This window comes from Sprattus sprattus (assembly GCF_963457725.1).
Source record: "Sprattus sprattus genome assembly, chromosome: 1".
NCBI classification, from domain to species: Eukaryota; Metazoa; Chordata; class Actinopteri; order Clupeiformes; family Clupeidae; genus Sprattus; species Sprattus sprattus.
Genome location: NC_137920.1, coordinates 53848639 through 53866437, shown reverse-complemented (window position 1 = coordinate 53866437; position 17799 = coordinate 53848639). Strand labels below are relative to the sequence as shown.

At 40.8% G+C, this 17799-nt stretch overlaps 2 protein-coding genes across 2 annotated transcripts; both read right to left on the bottom strand.

Annotated features, from left to right (window-relative positions):
• Positions 1-921: 921 nt before the first annotated feature.
• Positions 922-8492, bottom strand: spag7 (sperm associated antigen 7). The gene is made up of 7 exons (XM_080837118.1): positions 8392-8492; positions 7859-7926; positions 7676-7764; positions 6925-7009; positions 2369-2458; positions 1972-2128; positions 922-1503 (listed from the first exon to the last, which is right to left on the bottom strand). The coding sequence occupies exons 1-7, from the start codon at positions 8474-8476 to the stop codon at positions 1382-1384; spliced, it is 696 nt and encodes a 231-aa protein (XP_080693244.1). The 5' UTR covers positions 8477-8492; the 3' UTR covers positions 922-1381.
• Positions 8493-8695: 203 nt separating this feature from the next.
• On the bottom strand, positions 8696-14223 carry slc25a11 (solute carrier family 25 member 11). Its single transcript, XM_080832253.1, has 8 exons — positions 14057-14223; positions 13257-13409; positions 12409-12615; positions 11898-11988; positions 11590-11680; positions 11277-11376; positions 10557-10608; positions 8696-9758 (listed from the first exon to the last, which is right to left on the bottom strand). Exons 1-8 carry the CDS (start codon positions 14119-14121, stop codon positions 9603-9605), a joined length of 915 nt encoding a protein of 304 aa, XP_080688379.1. The 5' UTR covers positions 14122-14223; the 3' UTR covers positions 8696-9602.
• Positions 14224-17799: the final 3576 nt, after the last annotated feature.

Genomic DNA, 17799 nt, shown 5'->3' with positions numbered 1-17799 from the left:
CCACTTCGGATATGCACTCTCATGGGATTCAACTGTTTTAGGAATGGTCATGAATGTATCGAAATGTGCCATCATAAGTTTCAATCTGCCCAAGCAGGCACGCAATCCAATTTTACATCTGGAATTCTTCTGATGGTTATTGCGTGTTTTCTTTGCCAAACTTCTCTCCCTATGTATTCTGGTCATAAGATCCCCTTTTGACATTTACAAGTTTACATTATTTAAATAATATGTAAAACAACAAAATCAAATTAGAATGTTGTGTGTAATATTTTGAAACATGAGGTGTATTCATTTTAATACATCGACACTTGTCACACTAAAAAAAGTCATGGTTTGCTTATTGAAGCAAGATTCACATTTCAGCACGTCGTGTCCTACAGAGCCCATAGATCTGAGCTACCGGAAATACAATAAGGACATGATCTTTCTGTAAATATGCCCCTCAGATTTGTGATGAGCACAGACACATAGAGACACACTATGTGAACCTGATGCTGAAAACAGTATGGTTTCTAAATTGCAGATGAAATACGCAAATACAGGCTTTAGAGTGAATATGGTCACATTGGAAATCTCAAAGCAGAAATCACCTCTCAAGGCATGTGTCAATATTACAGACACAAACAACTTTCAGAAGGAGCACGATTACAGAAGGAGCAATCACTTTAATGATATTTAAAAAAAATGGGATTTTACAGAATTTGTAGGGTTCCTGAGGCCAATTCTTATAGGGCTCGATAAAAAGAAAAAGCAAAGGACATAGAAATGTTACATCTTTCATAGTGTAATGGACTGTAACAGCATTATTTATTTTTGACAAAAACAGCTTGAACCAATAATTAAAAACAAACTGCACTATACACACTTCAACCCCAACCCCCCACCCCAGACTGTCCCCCAACCCCACCCCAACCCGACCTGTCAGATAAACCGCAGAATGACTGTATGATACACAGTTTCACAACTCCAATAATCCTGTGGCATTTTATACACAAATACTTTACAGGGCATATACACAATAACTAAAATTGATGTACAGACCAGGTTAAAACTAGAAGAGACACTGAAGCGTGCACAGTCCTCCCTAGGGTCTCAGCTATGTCACTGGGTGACTAAACACAGTGTAGAAGAGCAGAGCAGATAAACATTTAGTGCACCCAGAAATTCTGGACAGGTGGATGGAAAGGCACTCCTGCTTATACAACTGCCTTCAAATAATGACATTTGATTGCATAATGGCTTGTGTACATCTTTCTATCCGTAAGTTAACACTGTAGAGAAATGTTATTTTAAAATGATACCAAGAGTAAACTCTGAAGAACTCCTAATTGAACACGCATATGCACACACACACACGCACACAAACACTCCCTCACGCTCACAAACTGGCATGGCTACTGCCTGCCCCAGTGTCATCATCTTTCTTCTGTCTTTTTTTGGCCCTGATTTCGTTCATGGCCTCCTCGATAGAGCGGGTGTCCCTTTTGTTTGCCACAGGTACTGAAAGGGAAACAGAGTCAGGTGAGAAAACTTTTCTGGACTACAGGTGAGCATGTACGCATGACTACGCTGAGAGAACCTCTCACTAACTGTAACACACCAGTACATTTTCAAGAAAAACAGAGGGATAAAGAAGTTGCTAAGCTGCATGTGATTGGCCTCTATGTCACAAGTGTTTTCTGTGAGTCACAATGCAAAGTTGCACCATGTAATTATGGTATATTTTAATCTAATTGAGTCCTTCAGTCTTGACTGACTGACCACAGAAAGCAGAGATGTAATAGACCAGATCTCCCACTACCAGATCTCATAAGAGCCAATCACACACACCCTCCAGTCAGTGGTGTCCGCTCTGCACCTGGTTCTATACAAACTTCAAGATATAGTTTCTTCAGCATAGTGTGTTCTTGGGAGTCAGTTTGTAAATACCCACTTAGATTGTTAAACAGTTCAGAACCTCAAACTCACCACAGCCATAAGAGAGATTTGCCTGAAGTGTGTGTGCAGCATCTTTGGCAGACGAAGTACCAATCAAATGGCTGTATTTATCCCTGTAATTTGAACTGGGAGACACAGGCCTTTTTACTGAGCGGCTGGCGGACTCTTCCTCCAATGCAGCAAGTTCCTGGAAAAAAAGATGACAAAATCAGAATCATCAACTGTGTAATAAATATGATTATCTATAATTAACAAAGGTTTTTTCAGCTTTTCACCATTTCATCCTCTCCTTGGTGATTGCAAGGATGTTCATTTGTTTAGTAATTTCTTCATAAACTATCCATATCATTCATAAGAAAACTCCAGTGTTAACAATATAGCCTTATTTTTAAGATGCATTTTTGCACAGTGCGCTGACTGAACAAACCTTTAACCGACGTTTTTGCTCAGCCTTTTGGGGATTCCATTCCTCTCCTTTTCTGTAGGCTTCTAGTTCTTCATCTGATGGAGCAAACTCCTGCACAGAAATCAACCACACAAAAAAACAATGTGATGCACATCATCCAATGCCATACTAAATCAAGTCAGTTTCATTCATTCAGATTATTATACAGTGGGGGAAATAAGTATTTGAAACCCTACTGATTAAGCAAGTTTGGCCACTTGCAAAGAAATGTGTGATCTAGAATTGTATTGGTAGGTGTTAGGGCTGGGCTTAATCGCATTATTTCCCTGATTAATCGTGATTAATCGCATTTCTATACACAAAATCCAATAATCAATTCAAAAGTAGTGTATAGTGCACTTTTATTTTAAATGTTCTGCCATATGAACAAAAGTGCCACAACATTTGTTGTGCAAACACTTGACATCAGCATTTGTATATAGTAGCCGTTTAATAAAATAAATACTTTGTGTAATTCTCAACTTAAACAATGTTATTAAAACAAATACAAAACTGAAGCTTATTGCCACTGCCAGGGCATTGATGATTAGAGTGTGGTGAAGCACCAGAAAGTTGTGTTGACAATATTACAACTCTCTTCCATGTACTTGATGGCTGGTTTCCCTGTAATGGAACTAACCAGCCTGGTTATGACGTTGTTTCTGCCATAGCCCTCTGACGTTTGTAGCTCGCTAGTTAATGGCAACTCCCCATGCTAGCTAGCGACAGCAAGCACGTTAAAATGAGTTAGCTTAACTTATCGGGAGCCGGGAGGAAAGGGAATATCATTGCACAACAAGCTCAAAATCATAATTTCGATAGTTGATTTTCTTGTCATCCTGATGTGATCTTAATGATAGATCCAGTAGGGTGACAGGCTAGGATAGCCAGCTGCTTGACTGCTGCTAGCATCATTAAGAGACAATGAACTTATCTATCTATAAATCCAGAAATCTCTGTGTGTCAGTGTGTCAGTCTAGGGCGTATCTCCCTGACGGTAGTTACGTTAGTTATGAAATTTCGCATGTAGCTTACGCATGTCATGAACCTGTGCATCCTTGATTTTGAAGATTTTTGAATTCATAGTTCGCGAGATATTTGTATTTTACCGTTTGCCGTACGGTGCAAACCCATATCACCGTTATGAGCGACGCGATTTCTAAACCCAATGCATTTCAACGGGAGCCAATCCATTGTGACGTAGAAAGTTGCATAGGGACGTATTCTTTGAAAGTTAGGGACTTATGTTTACTTCGATGAACACACACTTCGACGTCTGGAGTAGGCCTGCTCATCTGTAAGTAAATTTAACCTGTTTACGTTAATTGCTGTGAAATTAGCTAGCCTATTGAAGTCTTTGTACTTCGTAGATATGTCTTAAGACGCCTCATTGTGGGCTATTGAATGACCGCTCAGTAGACGCTGTTGAAACGGGCATTGTCAACAAGAACTTAATTTGTCTAGATCTTCCTCTCCTATCTATAAATCCAGAAATCTCTGTGTGTCTGTCTGTCTGTGACAGGCGTATCTTCCTGACGGTAGTTACTTTAGTTATGAGATTTCACATGTAGCTTACGCATGCCATGAACCTGTGCATCCTTGATTTTGAAGATTTCTGAATTCATAGTTCTTCTCCAGGTTTGCTTATCAGCCCATTCTTTTCTTTTCCGGTTTCGCAGCAGTCAAAATAAAAGCATATTGGCAACAGACTTTTACAATAATAAAATATATAATAAAACCTGCGTTAACGCGCGGTAAAATAATTGTCTGCGTTAATTAATTGATGAATTAACGCAAGATTAACGCGTTAACTTGCCCAGCCCTAGTAGGTGTATTTTAACAGTGAGAAACAGAATATCAACAAAAAAATCCAGAAAACTGCATTTTATAACATTTATGCCTTTATTTGCATTTGATGCAAAAATAAGTATTTGAACCCCCAAGCAAACAGCTAAAATTCTGGCTCACAATGACCAGTTATGTGCCCAAGAAGCACACAGATCAGTCCTCATTAGGTCTAACAAGGTACACCTGATCTCAACTGGTGACATTTATAAAAGAAACCTGTCCAAAGAATCATACTTCACACCTTCAACCTCACCACCATGGGCAAGACCAAAGAGTTGTCCATGGACGTCAGAGATAAGATTGTAGACCTGCACAAGGCTGGAATGGGCTGCAAAACCACTGGCAAGCAGCTTGGTGAGAAGCAGACAACTATTGGTGCGATTATTCGTAAATGGATGCAACACCAAACAAATGTTAATCGCTCTAGGTCTGGGGCTCCATGCAAGATATCCCCTCGTGCGGTATCAGTGATCATTCGATAGGTGCAGAATAACCCCAGAACTACACAGGGGGAGCTTGTGAATGATCTCAAGGCAGCTGGGACCACAGTCACCAAGAAAACCATTGGCAACACACCACGCCGTAATTTTTTGAAGTACTGCAGCACTCGCAAGGTCCCCCTGCTCAAGGAAGCGCATGTACAGGGCCATCTGAAGTTTGCCATTGCACACTTGAATGATTCTAAGGAGGATTGGGAGACAGAATGTGATCAGATGATAATCAAGCTCTTTGGCATCAACTCGACTGGCCGTGTTTGACAGGGGGGGAATGCTGAATATGACCCCAAGAGTACATCATACCCACCATCAAGCATGGAGGTGTAAACATTATGCTTTGGGGCTGTTTCTCTGCCAAGGGTACAGGACAACTCCACCGCATCAAGGGGACTATGGATGGGGCCATGTAACGTGGAATATTGGGCTTGAACCTCATTCCCTCATTCCCTCCCATTGAAAACGCAACCTTAAAGATTTGGAGAGGATCTGCAAAGAGGAGAGGACCAAAATCCCTCCTGAGATGTGTGTAAACCTGGTGACCAACTACAAGAAATGTCTGACGTCTGTGCTTGCCAACAAGGGTTATTCCACCAAGTACTAAGTCATTTTTGTCAGTCAGTTTTGCTAGGGGTTCAAATACTTATTTTTTGCATCAAATGCGAATAAAGTCATTAATGTTATAAAATGCATTTTCTGGCTTTTTTTGTTGATTCTGTTTCTCACTGTTAATATACACCTACCATTACCATTATAGATCACACATTTCTTTGCAAGTGGCCAAACTTGTGAAATCGCCAGGGGTTAAAATTTGGGATGCACGATATTGAATTTTAGCCGATATCCGATATGCCGATATTTACAAGCTCATTTTGGCCGATTGCCGATGCCGATATATACACCTCAGCTTTTTAATTATTGAAAAGTCTCTCCTGTACTAGAATTAATCTGTTATTATGCTAGGGTATTGCTGTAAATACAGGACATTACAGACTTGATTTGTATCATTTTAGAAATAGACATTCACTCATGAAACTGAAATGGTTTCAAATATGGCAGATTTATTTATATTTTCACGTCACAATTTTCATACTTGAACAGTACCTCTTTGAACTTGAACAACTACACTCTGGAAATGCAGCTTGGCTTACTTGGCAAGCTAACGTTGGTTAACTGACTTACAGTTTAATAACGTCCCTTCTAGGATTTCTAGACTAATCTATGTAACGTAATTGCCAAGTTAGCTGTATAAATTCCATATATGGAAAAGTAAGCCATGTACAGATAGCGTGGGCTCGTGATATAACGTTTCACATTGCTTCAAATGAGGCATCATCAACTTCTCTGGTGTCACGTAGCATGCATGGCTAACTTTGCAAGCTAACCTTGGTTTACTGACTTACAGTTTAATAACGTCCCTTCTAGGATTTCTAGACTAATCTATGTAACGTTATTGCCAAGTTAGCTGTATAAATTCCATAAATGCAAAAGTGAGCCATGAACAGATAGCGTGGGCTTGTGATATAACGTCTAACATCCCGTGAAATGAGATACCATCAACTTCTCTGGTGTCATGTAGCATGCAAGCTAACAAGCTAGTGTTGTCTAGCTAACTCCGTAACTTATTAACGTCTATTAGCGTGACAGGTAATGTTGTAAACCGTGGTACGCGGGTGGTCTGCATCTATGTATTCAACCTCATTATGGCCAAGCTGCAGCTCCTCCTTCTCCTTAAAAGTTTTCTGACAAATAGGCATTTTGTCATCATCCTCTGATACTTTGAAGTAGGCTACTGCCACACAGCCGAAGCTCATAAACATTTGCTTTGCGTGCGCATAATTTACACGTCACCTTATCGGCCAGGTATATCGGCAGAAATTTTTCATATCTGCAGATACCGATAATTAAGTTTTGAAGCCGATATCTGCCGATACCGATGTCTTGCCGATATTATCGTGCATCCCTAGTTCAAATACTTATTTTCCCCACTGTATGTTACAGAATTGTATAAACTGACACAATCTTCCATCTCAATTTATAACTTTTTATAAAACCACACTAGCACATTAAACATGGTGTGCCGGCACAACTGATGCAATGTCAATTTCTTCTAAACTAAATACTAGATTGCAGGGCTGTGCTGTGTTGTGTTTTGATGTTTCACATGGAAATAAAAACAAAAAGAAAGACACGTACCTTCTTAAACAACATGACGTATCTGCTTTCTTCATCCTCACCAAAAGAAAAGGAAGTCAAACCTGCCACCTCTGCAACGTCATGGCTGAGGACAAATAAAAACATATGAGCACCACCCAGACATCCATTGTAACACAACCACCATTAGGATATTCTCTGCCATTATTCTACATTACATTTACATTAAGTCATTTAGCCAAAACATTGTACAAGGGAGAGAACATTTTAGCTATGATCAATAGAGACCTAGTGAAACAATAAATAAAAGTGCAGGAATGTAACTGCTGTAAGTGCAAGATAAGTACAAGTTAGAAGTGCAAGTTTAGGATGGGAGGGGATCTCTGAACAGTTGGGTCTTCAAGAGCTTCTTAAAGGTAGAGAGGGAAGCCCCTGCTCTGGAAGTGCCAAGCAGCTCGTTCCATTAACGTGGAACTACGAATGAGAATAGTCTAGATTGCCGTACTTGCAGAGACGGCAGTGCTTAACGACTCTCATTAGACGAAAAGCATCCTTAGGGTAACATTTGCATTTACATCATCATAAATGCACAATTACTTAGAAATCTATAGAAGGATCAGGTTAAGTTTTACATTTAGTAAAAGTAAGTAGTGGAGAGAACAAAACAATGTTTAGACCGCCATTCTCACTGGCTGCAAAGCAGTTGGTTCATTTTAAAACAGTCTGTTGGGTAAATATTTGTGAGGCCTGAGGGGAAAGGCGTAAGCCATGGCATCGGCAGAATCGGACTTACAGGATACTTCTCTCAATCTTTCCCATGGGCGCATACTTCTTTTTCTGTACGGCACTGTCCTGAATAAAGTCAGAGACTTCCTTCTCCATCTGATAGATCAAAGGTAGAAGATAATGGTTTCTGATCACAAATACAATTAGGTTGCAGGGTTAAATGATAAAAAAAATGTGATTGTTTGTTTACCTTTTTTCTAAAATCATTTTTCTTTCTCCGCTCATCCTCTTGCATTTTTTTCAGTCTAGCTGCTTGTTCTATTGAAGAAAATTTCGAGGTTGGTTAGTTCATTACACTTAATAGAGCTGTTGGATTTCTTACACCCAGTTATCTGTACAAACATTTGAAGTGGTATACAATTTCTGCCTTTACATTTTATTAGAAATAAATATTTCATATAGTAACAACTTTATACAGAAAATTCATAAAGCACATTCTTTAGATGGTTGGCACATTTTCATGGAGCTTTCGCTGGTGATGTTTTGACGGCAGAAAGAGCAACATTGACCAATGAGAGATCACTTCAGAAGCGACGCGATTGCCTAGCAGAGCGACGTCTGTTACGTGACTGCAGGACATAATGCTGCAGAAAGGGGACGATGGCGGGTAACTCTGTGCGCGCTAAGGTTAACGGAAGAAATGATTGCGTTCCGTTTGTTCCGGCCATATTATAGCATCTTCAAAACACAATGTAGCCGGATATTGAATGGTAATGTTAATACCTCTTGCTTTTCGTCGGCTTTCTTTGTCGCCGACAGTTGGAGGTTTCTCCATGGAGCTTAGGATCGAGCCCAAGAGGTCAGCCATCTTGAATTGAATGCCTTCACCGGAAATACGTCGCTTAAACGCACACGAGGGAACACCCACAATACGTCAGACCCCTGTCCCACGCCCGAGTGGTAGTGGTGGGTAAATTAAACATTATGTCAGTAAATGTAGAGGGTAGGTACAATATAACTAGCATATCTACACACAAATGAATCCACATAACGCAGTACATAAATAAAATGTCTCAACACACAAAGCTGACTTTCAAGGAACAATATTTATTTATTTTTTGTTTCTTTTTTTGTTTTTGTTGCTTTAGAACCAGCATCTCAGAATAGATGTTTTACATCAGAGAAAACCAGTACTCCCTCTGGTTTTAAGAAATGAAGGGAACAATGTTTGTATAATTTAACAGAAATGAACAAGTTGGTGGTGAAACACAATGAAAACCTATGACTCACAATCCTGCATAATTGGGCTAATTTTGAGTAAAAAAAAGAAGTTCAGTATACCCCGATTTGTAAAAATTATATTACATTATAGTCATCATGATCCTATGTACCTATTTCATTAATATGTCCTCAAATCAGATTATTGTATTGTTCTAGCATGGGTAAATATCAGGCATGATAGAGACATTTGAATACAATGACTCCGTATTTAAGAACCGTTAGTGGGGGCAATGGGTAGAAAGCAGTCTTGACTGTACAATCAGTACCAAGCATTCATGGTATTTTCAATGTACCACATTTAGCGATACATTAAACTGACTTATACAATACAGGTACTTCACAGTTCACATAGTGAGGATAGTTTGAACGATAGCTTGTGGCTAGCCCGTGGGGAGGTCAGTTTGATTGACAGCTAGTGGCTAGCCCCGACAGAAACGAAGCCGCTTGGGTGGTGAAATCAATCTTAGTTTAGTGCAGTCACAGTTTATGGTGAGTGTACCCTACAGTGGTGCACAACACATTTGTGGAGGGCCATTTATTTACCCTTGTGTTCTCAACCGCTAGCAGGAACTTAAAGTAAACCAGGGTTAAACAAAAATTGAATTATCTACTCTATCAATGAAATGGCAAGCAAGTGTGTCCACACCCACTCAAGCCCCCTCACAATTGAGACTGTGCTCCTCTGCTGTGTCCCCACTGTTCACAACACATTTCTAGGAGTCAAGGAAGTAGACTTTGTAGTATTTGTTCATCTGTTCCAGGAAGATGAAGGTAAGAACCGTGTGAGGACCCAGTCGAGCGTAGTACGGGGTGAAGCCCTTCCACAGGCTGAAGAATCCCTCTTGACGGATCACTTTCGCCAGCACGTCCTGCGGTGGAAGAAAGGGTGGTGGCATCACTAAACAGTTCTCAACAAATTCACAAGTGTAAGCCAGCTAAAGTCAATGCAGTAGTGCAGGAGGACTCAAGAATGTGTGAAGTCAGTCTCATCGAGTTTTGTCTCGTGGGAACCCTTGAGAGATAGTGACTAGGAGAAAAGCTTGAGGAAATGGTGAGCAGAGCTCTAAAAACAGAGAGGAAGCTGGGGTAATGTAAGCAGGCCAGGAAGAAGATATTCTTGAAGTAAGAAAGGGAAAATAGAGACGGGATGGAGGCAAGATCAAAAGGAGAAAGGGGGAGAGATCAGGTACCCAGGAGAGCCAATAACAAATAGAGGGGAGACAGGAAGTACAGCTAAACACACTTCATTCCTCAGCCACAGAACAGATGTGATAAAGCTGCACATACAATCAGTACTGATATCAGCAAGGATAATATAAAGAATGAAACACTTATGGTAGAAGTAGTGGGCAATTTAACCTCCAGAGCACTAAAAAGAATTAAGAATGATTAAGCTTAAATTTTAAGAATGTGGGGGAACCCATGCATAAAAACTTGATAATGAACTTCCTAGTGAGAACCTACTTATAACCAATGCTCTCACTCTTGGGCTTGCCCTTTACTCTAGATCTGCCCTTCAGGCCTCCACTCCTCCCCCTTTACTCTTTAAAGGTCAGCTCTATAGCCGTCTCAGTGTTTCTCTCAAACTGTCGATCAAATGCAAAAGGGTACCGGACAGCACAAGAGGACAGCATACTGCAAGTGCAAATGAAACAAGCAACACTTACCAGTCCATTTTTGTACTCTGGCTTGCCGTCAATCATTCTCATGCTCTGGATCCTAGAGATTTAGAAAAAGACAAGAGGTCCCAGAGAATAAGGACTAAGTACGTATGGACAGACTTTTGATCATTTGCTTTAATCATTTGAAGAGAGGTTTGCTCTCTCCACAACTCAACATGGTTCAGGTCATACTGGAATGATTTAAAGGCTTGCATTTTATTTCCAAGGAACCCACTTAAAGTGAGGCCTTGTTTTGTGCACATGGCGTTTCATGCTGGCTCTTTTCACCACTTCACCTCTATTGTACAAGTCCAATCCACTGCCAATAATTACCACTTTGCCATTCAAACACTAGACACACTAAAGTCAACAGGTGGGGCTTGTGCCTGATGAAATACCTGAAGCTAAATTTGAGATCCCTTAAGATAGTATGAAGAATAATATATCACGGAAATAATTAGAAACCAATATACAAACCAACAGTAAACTGTCCTACATAGAGGAAAACTGATTAGATTGAAAAGTGCGAATCTTAAATCAGTGAGGTTCATGAGTATAAATGAAGTCACTATTTGGCAACAAGCACAGTTAAGTAGTATACGCAAGGAAGAGAGGAAGGCATGTGTAACAGATGTGTTGAGCCCAAACAAACTCATTAAGCTACTGGACACGTAAAAAGATGGTGGTTTAATCACAAAGAACACTGCCAGGCGACTATGAACATACCTCGTCTTCACGATGTCTACAGGCATGGAGGCTGCAGTTGTGACAAGCCCGCTGATCATACTGGCACAGAAATGGAGAAAGATACCATCGCTAAAATATCCTGAGAAAAAAAAACATAGAATCAGAAGGTGAACATATACGACCAATGTAACAACACAGTAATCCCATATATCTTAACAATCTCAACAGTAGACATTTTGTGTAACCAGCACTGGGTTCATTTTAATTTGATCTTATTTGGTCCATGGGTTCCATGCTTTGCCAGACTACCACTTTAAAGGCTGACTAATGAGCAAGGGACAATAGCACTCACCTGAATCTATCAGAGCCTGTTTGGACTGAGAGTATGAAGCCAGCTGAGCAGCGTTCACAACCACAGCCCGAGCCATGGTAGGTATACAACCCTAAAGCACACACACACAACCACAGACGAGTCTTAATGCTATCCAAATGCCTGATGCAATCATACATTTGACCATTAAATATCTAAAAATACACATACATTTCCCCTTACTATACTCTTTCACTTTACTCACACACACAAAAAACACACCCTCATACACACACATGGCTTAATTTACACACCCTCATACATAGACATGCAGGCCTACATATACCTACCCTCCAAAGTGTCGTGACCCCTTCTTCACGGGTAATCCTGGCAAGAGCATTGAAGACATTGGAGTAACCCCTTTTCTGATCTGGAGGCAAACTGTGGAAGAGATGGGCTAAGATGACTTTAGAACCTTAGAACCTTGACTTTAGAACCTTAGAACCTTGACTTTAGAACCTCACCTTCAATGGAGACTTTGTACCTTATGGCCTAACCCTGAAGCCCCCCCAAGTCCAGCAATCCTGTAGTGCCATTACAGAACCTAAGGCACAGGCTAGTATTGCTGTTCTGACGTCTACTTCTGTTCATATGCATTAATGCCTTATTAACTTTGTTTAAACTGCATTTTAACTGCACTTGTATTGAGCTTGGCAGATTTATTCTCACTGTTGGGTTGCACTACTTCATAGTGTCAGCTGCTTTTAAAAAACAACTACACAGTTGCAACCATAACTGTGACAAGGTGCTAGCATTGTTTTGATTTGTGAATGTGCTCGGAATCCCTGTCATCTGGCTTACCGTCCGTCTGCGGTCATGCGGATAAGAGCCACCTCTGCAGGAGTACCCACGAACGCTCCAGTGGCCCCGGCGGTCATGCCAATCAAGGCCTTCATCAAGAAATTTGGCGGAGTGCCGTCGGCTTTGGTCATACGCTCAAAGAGAACAGTGTAGATGCCTAACCTTGTGGTGGTATACGTGGCTTGCCTAAGAAGACCAGCAGAAAGACTGGGGGAGAAGAGGGAGAAATATTTAATGTAGAGGAACAGCCACAAAAAAATTATTACCCAGTGATACAATGTATTTAAGTATATTTCTTTGAAATAGGATTTCCACCTCATAGTCTAAGGATCTGTGAATGGCTGTGTTACCAGTGTTTTGACCGGTAGTGGAAGCATAGGGACAAATGGTTGTGGATGTCGTGTTTTATCTATGTACTTAGTTTTGTTCTTAGTCTCTGGGCCTAGTTTGGGGCCTGGCTTGTGCCCCGGATGAGCCGCTATTGGGCCAAGCAGGTGCCTAGGAGGGTAGGACTTAAGTTGCTGCGAGTCATGTTTGTAATATGATTTCTTTGTTCATTGTGGGGTCAACCTAGCCTGTGTAAATAAATATACATATATTTGTATAAAAGCCACCATCGCCTGCAATGTTTTCCCCATCTTCACCAAGTGCAGTCCCCACATCCCGGAATAACAGGGGGTGACTGCATCGGTCCCTCACATTATATGCCTGTGGCTCAATTAACTGAGGTCAACATGATAGTACCAAGTATAAATGCAGGCAAAACATTTTTTTAATTAAAATGTAAAAAAAAAAGATACTTGTGTATTAGCAGGCATATGCGTCTTAGCATACTTCTGTTTTCTTACCCTGTGTAGATTCCTCCTAGGCCCTCATTCTTAAGGATGCCGGTCAAGGCGTGGAAGCTGGTCTTGTACTCCCGAGCTTTGGAACCCTGTCCTTGCAACTGCATCCTGTTCTTCACAAGATCCAGCGGCTGGACAAACACCGTGGCCCCCATTCTGCCCGAAAGAGAGGTAACATGAGTATCTTACTAAATCACATGGTCACAGCTGATCAAACACAACTGATCATCTGCCAAAGTGAAAAAATCATAGCCTCCACTCCAGCTGAGCTAAACCCCAATCACAGCAGGAATGTAAACTCCACTTAGCTTGCACAAATCCAAGAGCCATAACGAAAATGTTGTATTGGTAATGCGTCTCTGTGCTGGACATTTAACAAACATGTTTGACCACTTCCATTCATACATGGCAACATATCCTTGAAATTACGAAGTAGGACTAGACTAGTCTTAACTGACGAGATTTAAAGCCTTCGGGCCACACTTCTCGCTGTCACTGGTCTTGGTGAGGTGATATGGCCCAAGATCAATCTGGGCCTTCCATCTAAGAACCATAGCTTTCTTCATTCCTCATTTGGCTACAATGGAGGACATAGGGATCTTTTTGCGTAATCAGTGCGTTAATGCATCTCTCATTTTCCTCAAGCACTGTCAGTTCCTAACACAAAGACGAATCAAAGTTAAGACCGCTACTCACTTCGGAAGCTAGCTAGCTAGCATTCCATTGACATTGATACAGTTTGCAGAGGCAAACCCCCGCTGCACAGGTTAGCTAGCGAACGTTACAGTAATCTCTTTACATACCCAGCCAAACCGCCGAAAAGAAACTTTACAGCTTTCGGAGAGGTTTTGGGCTTTGACGTTGCCATGTCTGTGGTGTTTAAGGGTTCCCAGCTAGAACACTTGTTACTGTTATCAGTGCCCCTTGCTTTTCAACTGCAACAGCGCAGGCTACAGTATCCAGCAAGGTGACACTGAGACCGCGCACGTCCCCAAACGGTGCAACAGCCCAATCAGAAATGGAAGCAAGCTGACGGTAACGAGCACGTACGTGACGTCTCTCTTCGATGATACCATTTCACAGGGGTGCAATCAATTTGTTTGTGTATTAGTATTTGTTTTTGTAAATTGTCGGCGACTTGAAATGAAGTGCAGTGTGGGGAGAAAATGCGTTTGTGCACGAAGTACCAAAAAAGATAAACAATAATAGATAATACATTATTTGCATTAACATTTTGCACAGGGAAAGCCTCTTTGTAGCATGTGCACAGTGTTTTATCAGTAGCAAAATTATGGGGAGACCTAATGTGGCTCTATCTATCAGTTTGTTTGTCTGTCTGCCTTTGTCTGTCTGTCTGCCTGGCTGTCAGAGACAGCATATGCGAAGTTAGTGCTCTTGATGAGAATGCTTGAAGTTCTACTGACATATTGTTTAATTCATGTGTCCACTTGTGTCCACTTGTAATAAGAGCTAACTATCGAAATGGCACCTCCTTCAGGTTGATACAAGGGATTGAAAGGGGATTCCACCCTGCGATTGCACAGTTCCCATTTTTTTTTTGCACAACAGTCTGTTTAATTTATCCAGCATTGCAGAAGACTATTCTAGGAATCGTCATGTTTAAGGTATGATGCACAACCTGCGAAGCACTACTTCCATAGTGGTCGGATGGACGGATGGATGCATCACAACTCAAATGCATCACATATTGTACTTGCACCAGTTGCAGATGTAGTAAAGGAAGCAGTTACAACTCTTGAGTGGTGAGAGTTTTGAAACCGGCCGGATGAGACACTCTTATATTTGACCCCAAAGTACAAGGGATTATGTAGCGCCCACACGTCAAAGAAGGTCTTTAGAGGCTTAGAGTGAACTTTCTACACAAATCCTGTAACACTTCATATTTACCCACCCCCCTGGTACCCCATATCTATTTTGAGCACACTGTTGAGTAACTGGGTCAATGTTGTCGTCATAACGTACACACAGAGGTCCTGAGATCAGCTGCGCAGTGTTTTGTGGGATCAGTGCTACAGTCTGGTATTAATTGCATTTCATCATCAGACTGCAATGAGGTCACTAAATTACTTAAAAATGAGCAGCGCCACTCTCCAATGAGGAAGAGTGACAGAAAACATTTCAAGGTCATGTAACAAAAGATTGAGCCAGAGGTCTGCTAAGGGACCTTTCTGGTAGTCACATCCAGAGGTATATTTTAAGGGTGATCACATTCAATGTGTTATATGGGACTGTCACAGTTCAACTTATCCCTAATCGGACCTTAAAACTCTGTTGGGTAAATTAGTTTGAATTGAAGCAGAAAAATATGAATACTTGGGATAAGATAGGATATAAACCAGTGTGATTTTGAAAGAACAAGATGCACTCAAAGCTGTATGTTTATGAATGAGTGTAAGTGTATGTACCAAGGGTGCAAAGAGTTACCTTGAAGGAATGGTGGTGCAAGGACTACCAATTAATGACTCACTTTGACTTTTGTATGTAGTGGATTCTAGTGCTGTGCCAAAGTAAATCTCACTCCTCAAGAGACACGCCTCATGCTAGCATACCCATAGTGCACAGACCCAGAAGGAGAGACCTTTAAAAAAATTAAAAAGAAATACATTTCGATAACACCTAAATAAACCTCAATATTTGTTTTCTGATATTTTGGAGGTAGGCAAAACACATTACACAGTCCAAGCTTGTTTTTTTCTTTCTTTTTCTTGCATAACAGTGAAATAAAAGATGTACAGGCAAATATATAGCATTTAGGAGTGCAGTAATTGTATATACATTGGTTGGTTGACCTTCTGTTTCACTAAGTTTCTGCAAATAATAATACATAAAAAAGCCATATTTCATATTCTGGCATCCTTAATGTCTTTCATTAAAATCAAAACGGACTTCTCTTCAAAGCAACTCAAGTACATTATTTACATAAGCCATGGACTACTATGAACATAAACAAACACCAGAACTGGTTAGCACAGTTTACCAGGAGAATTGTTGACTTGAACCATTGAGGGGGGTACACAGTAACAGAGGGGATTTCCACCCAAAAGTGCCTTCACATGGGGACTCTAATACTATTGGATGAGCTCCTGATCAAAAAGCAGTAGAGTGAAGAGTGGTTCTTATGTGGTTCTAATGCTAAACCTCACCCAGTTCCCCTGGATCCTCACTACGTACACTAACTTGGCCGAGAACCAGAAAGGACAAAAAGAACTTGGCTACAACATGGAAATGACTCACAGTATGCTGACGATTTAAACAAACTGCCCTAAAGACAAACTTAATCAACAGAACAGTACATCTTTTGAAAGGTTTAACCAACAAATCATGAAATAATTCAGCTGTTTTTTTGATTCACGCAAAATAATGGTATTCTAGTATCAGTTCACCCTTTTCATGTACAAAAATCCCTCAATCCCAAATCAGTCCTGATTAACCTTCAGTTTTAGAAAGTGGCACAAACGGCTGAGACTAATCCTTTGTTACAAACAAACAGAAACGGAGAAAATGACTGTCTAGACGTCTACACTGACTTGTAAATCCTACCATGTGATCAAAGATAGCTTCATCTATTCAAAGCAAAACACGGCACCCCTACCAAACTAGCATGATTATGTAACCTTTTACTGTAACCTTTCACTCGATAGAACTTCCACAAGCAAACTGTGGGTGGTTGTTCAGTGGAACACTGTTCACACAAAGCTGTGCAACTGGCTGCATTTTCATTACAGAGTGAGCCAGCTTCTGTTTCGGACAGCTAATAACTTAGCAGCATCTCCAATGATCTCCTCATATTAATACAGCCTTTATAACCAGAAAGGACACTTTCTTCACCATCTGTAGCTGAATTTGCACATTAACACATAGCACATTCACTCGCACACTTACACAAATTGCTCGGTGGAGGATTCTTCTCATTGTCATTGTCGCAGAGAACGTTTTTTTTTGTGTGTGTGTACATAATGGCCATCTTCCGTCCTCAGAAGACCATGGACTCTCTTTACATCTGGACCCTGAACTAGTTAGTGCAAAAAGACAAGGCAGAGGCTGTTTATAGATGAGGTGCTGCCAATCTACATATACCAAAACAAACAAACAAGCCATGCTATACCAGCTCTCTCTCCCCCCCTGCGGGAAACCTTTTCTTTCTTAAAGGGTCATGCGCACAGTTTAACACAGTTTTACAAGAGGAAGGAAGAGGGGAGGAAGACTGGTGTTGTTACTGATGCACGGTGCCACAAATGCAGATACACACACACGCAAACACACACACACACACAGTGCTACACATTTCACCTTACCTGGTGCCAGATACAATAGGTGGACCATATATGTCTAGCCTGGCAGTACTGTGCAAAACACACATATATTCAGACATATATTCATATTCATATTCATACCCACGTGCAGGCATCTACATTCATACATTCTAAAACGCGCACACACACCGACTCAATCGTATATCCATTCGGAAAATAAGGAGGAAAGATGTATCTGTCTAGTATCACTTTTGCATTGTGGCAGTGAAATG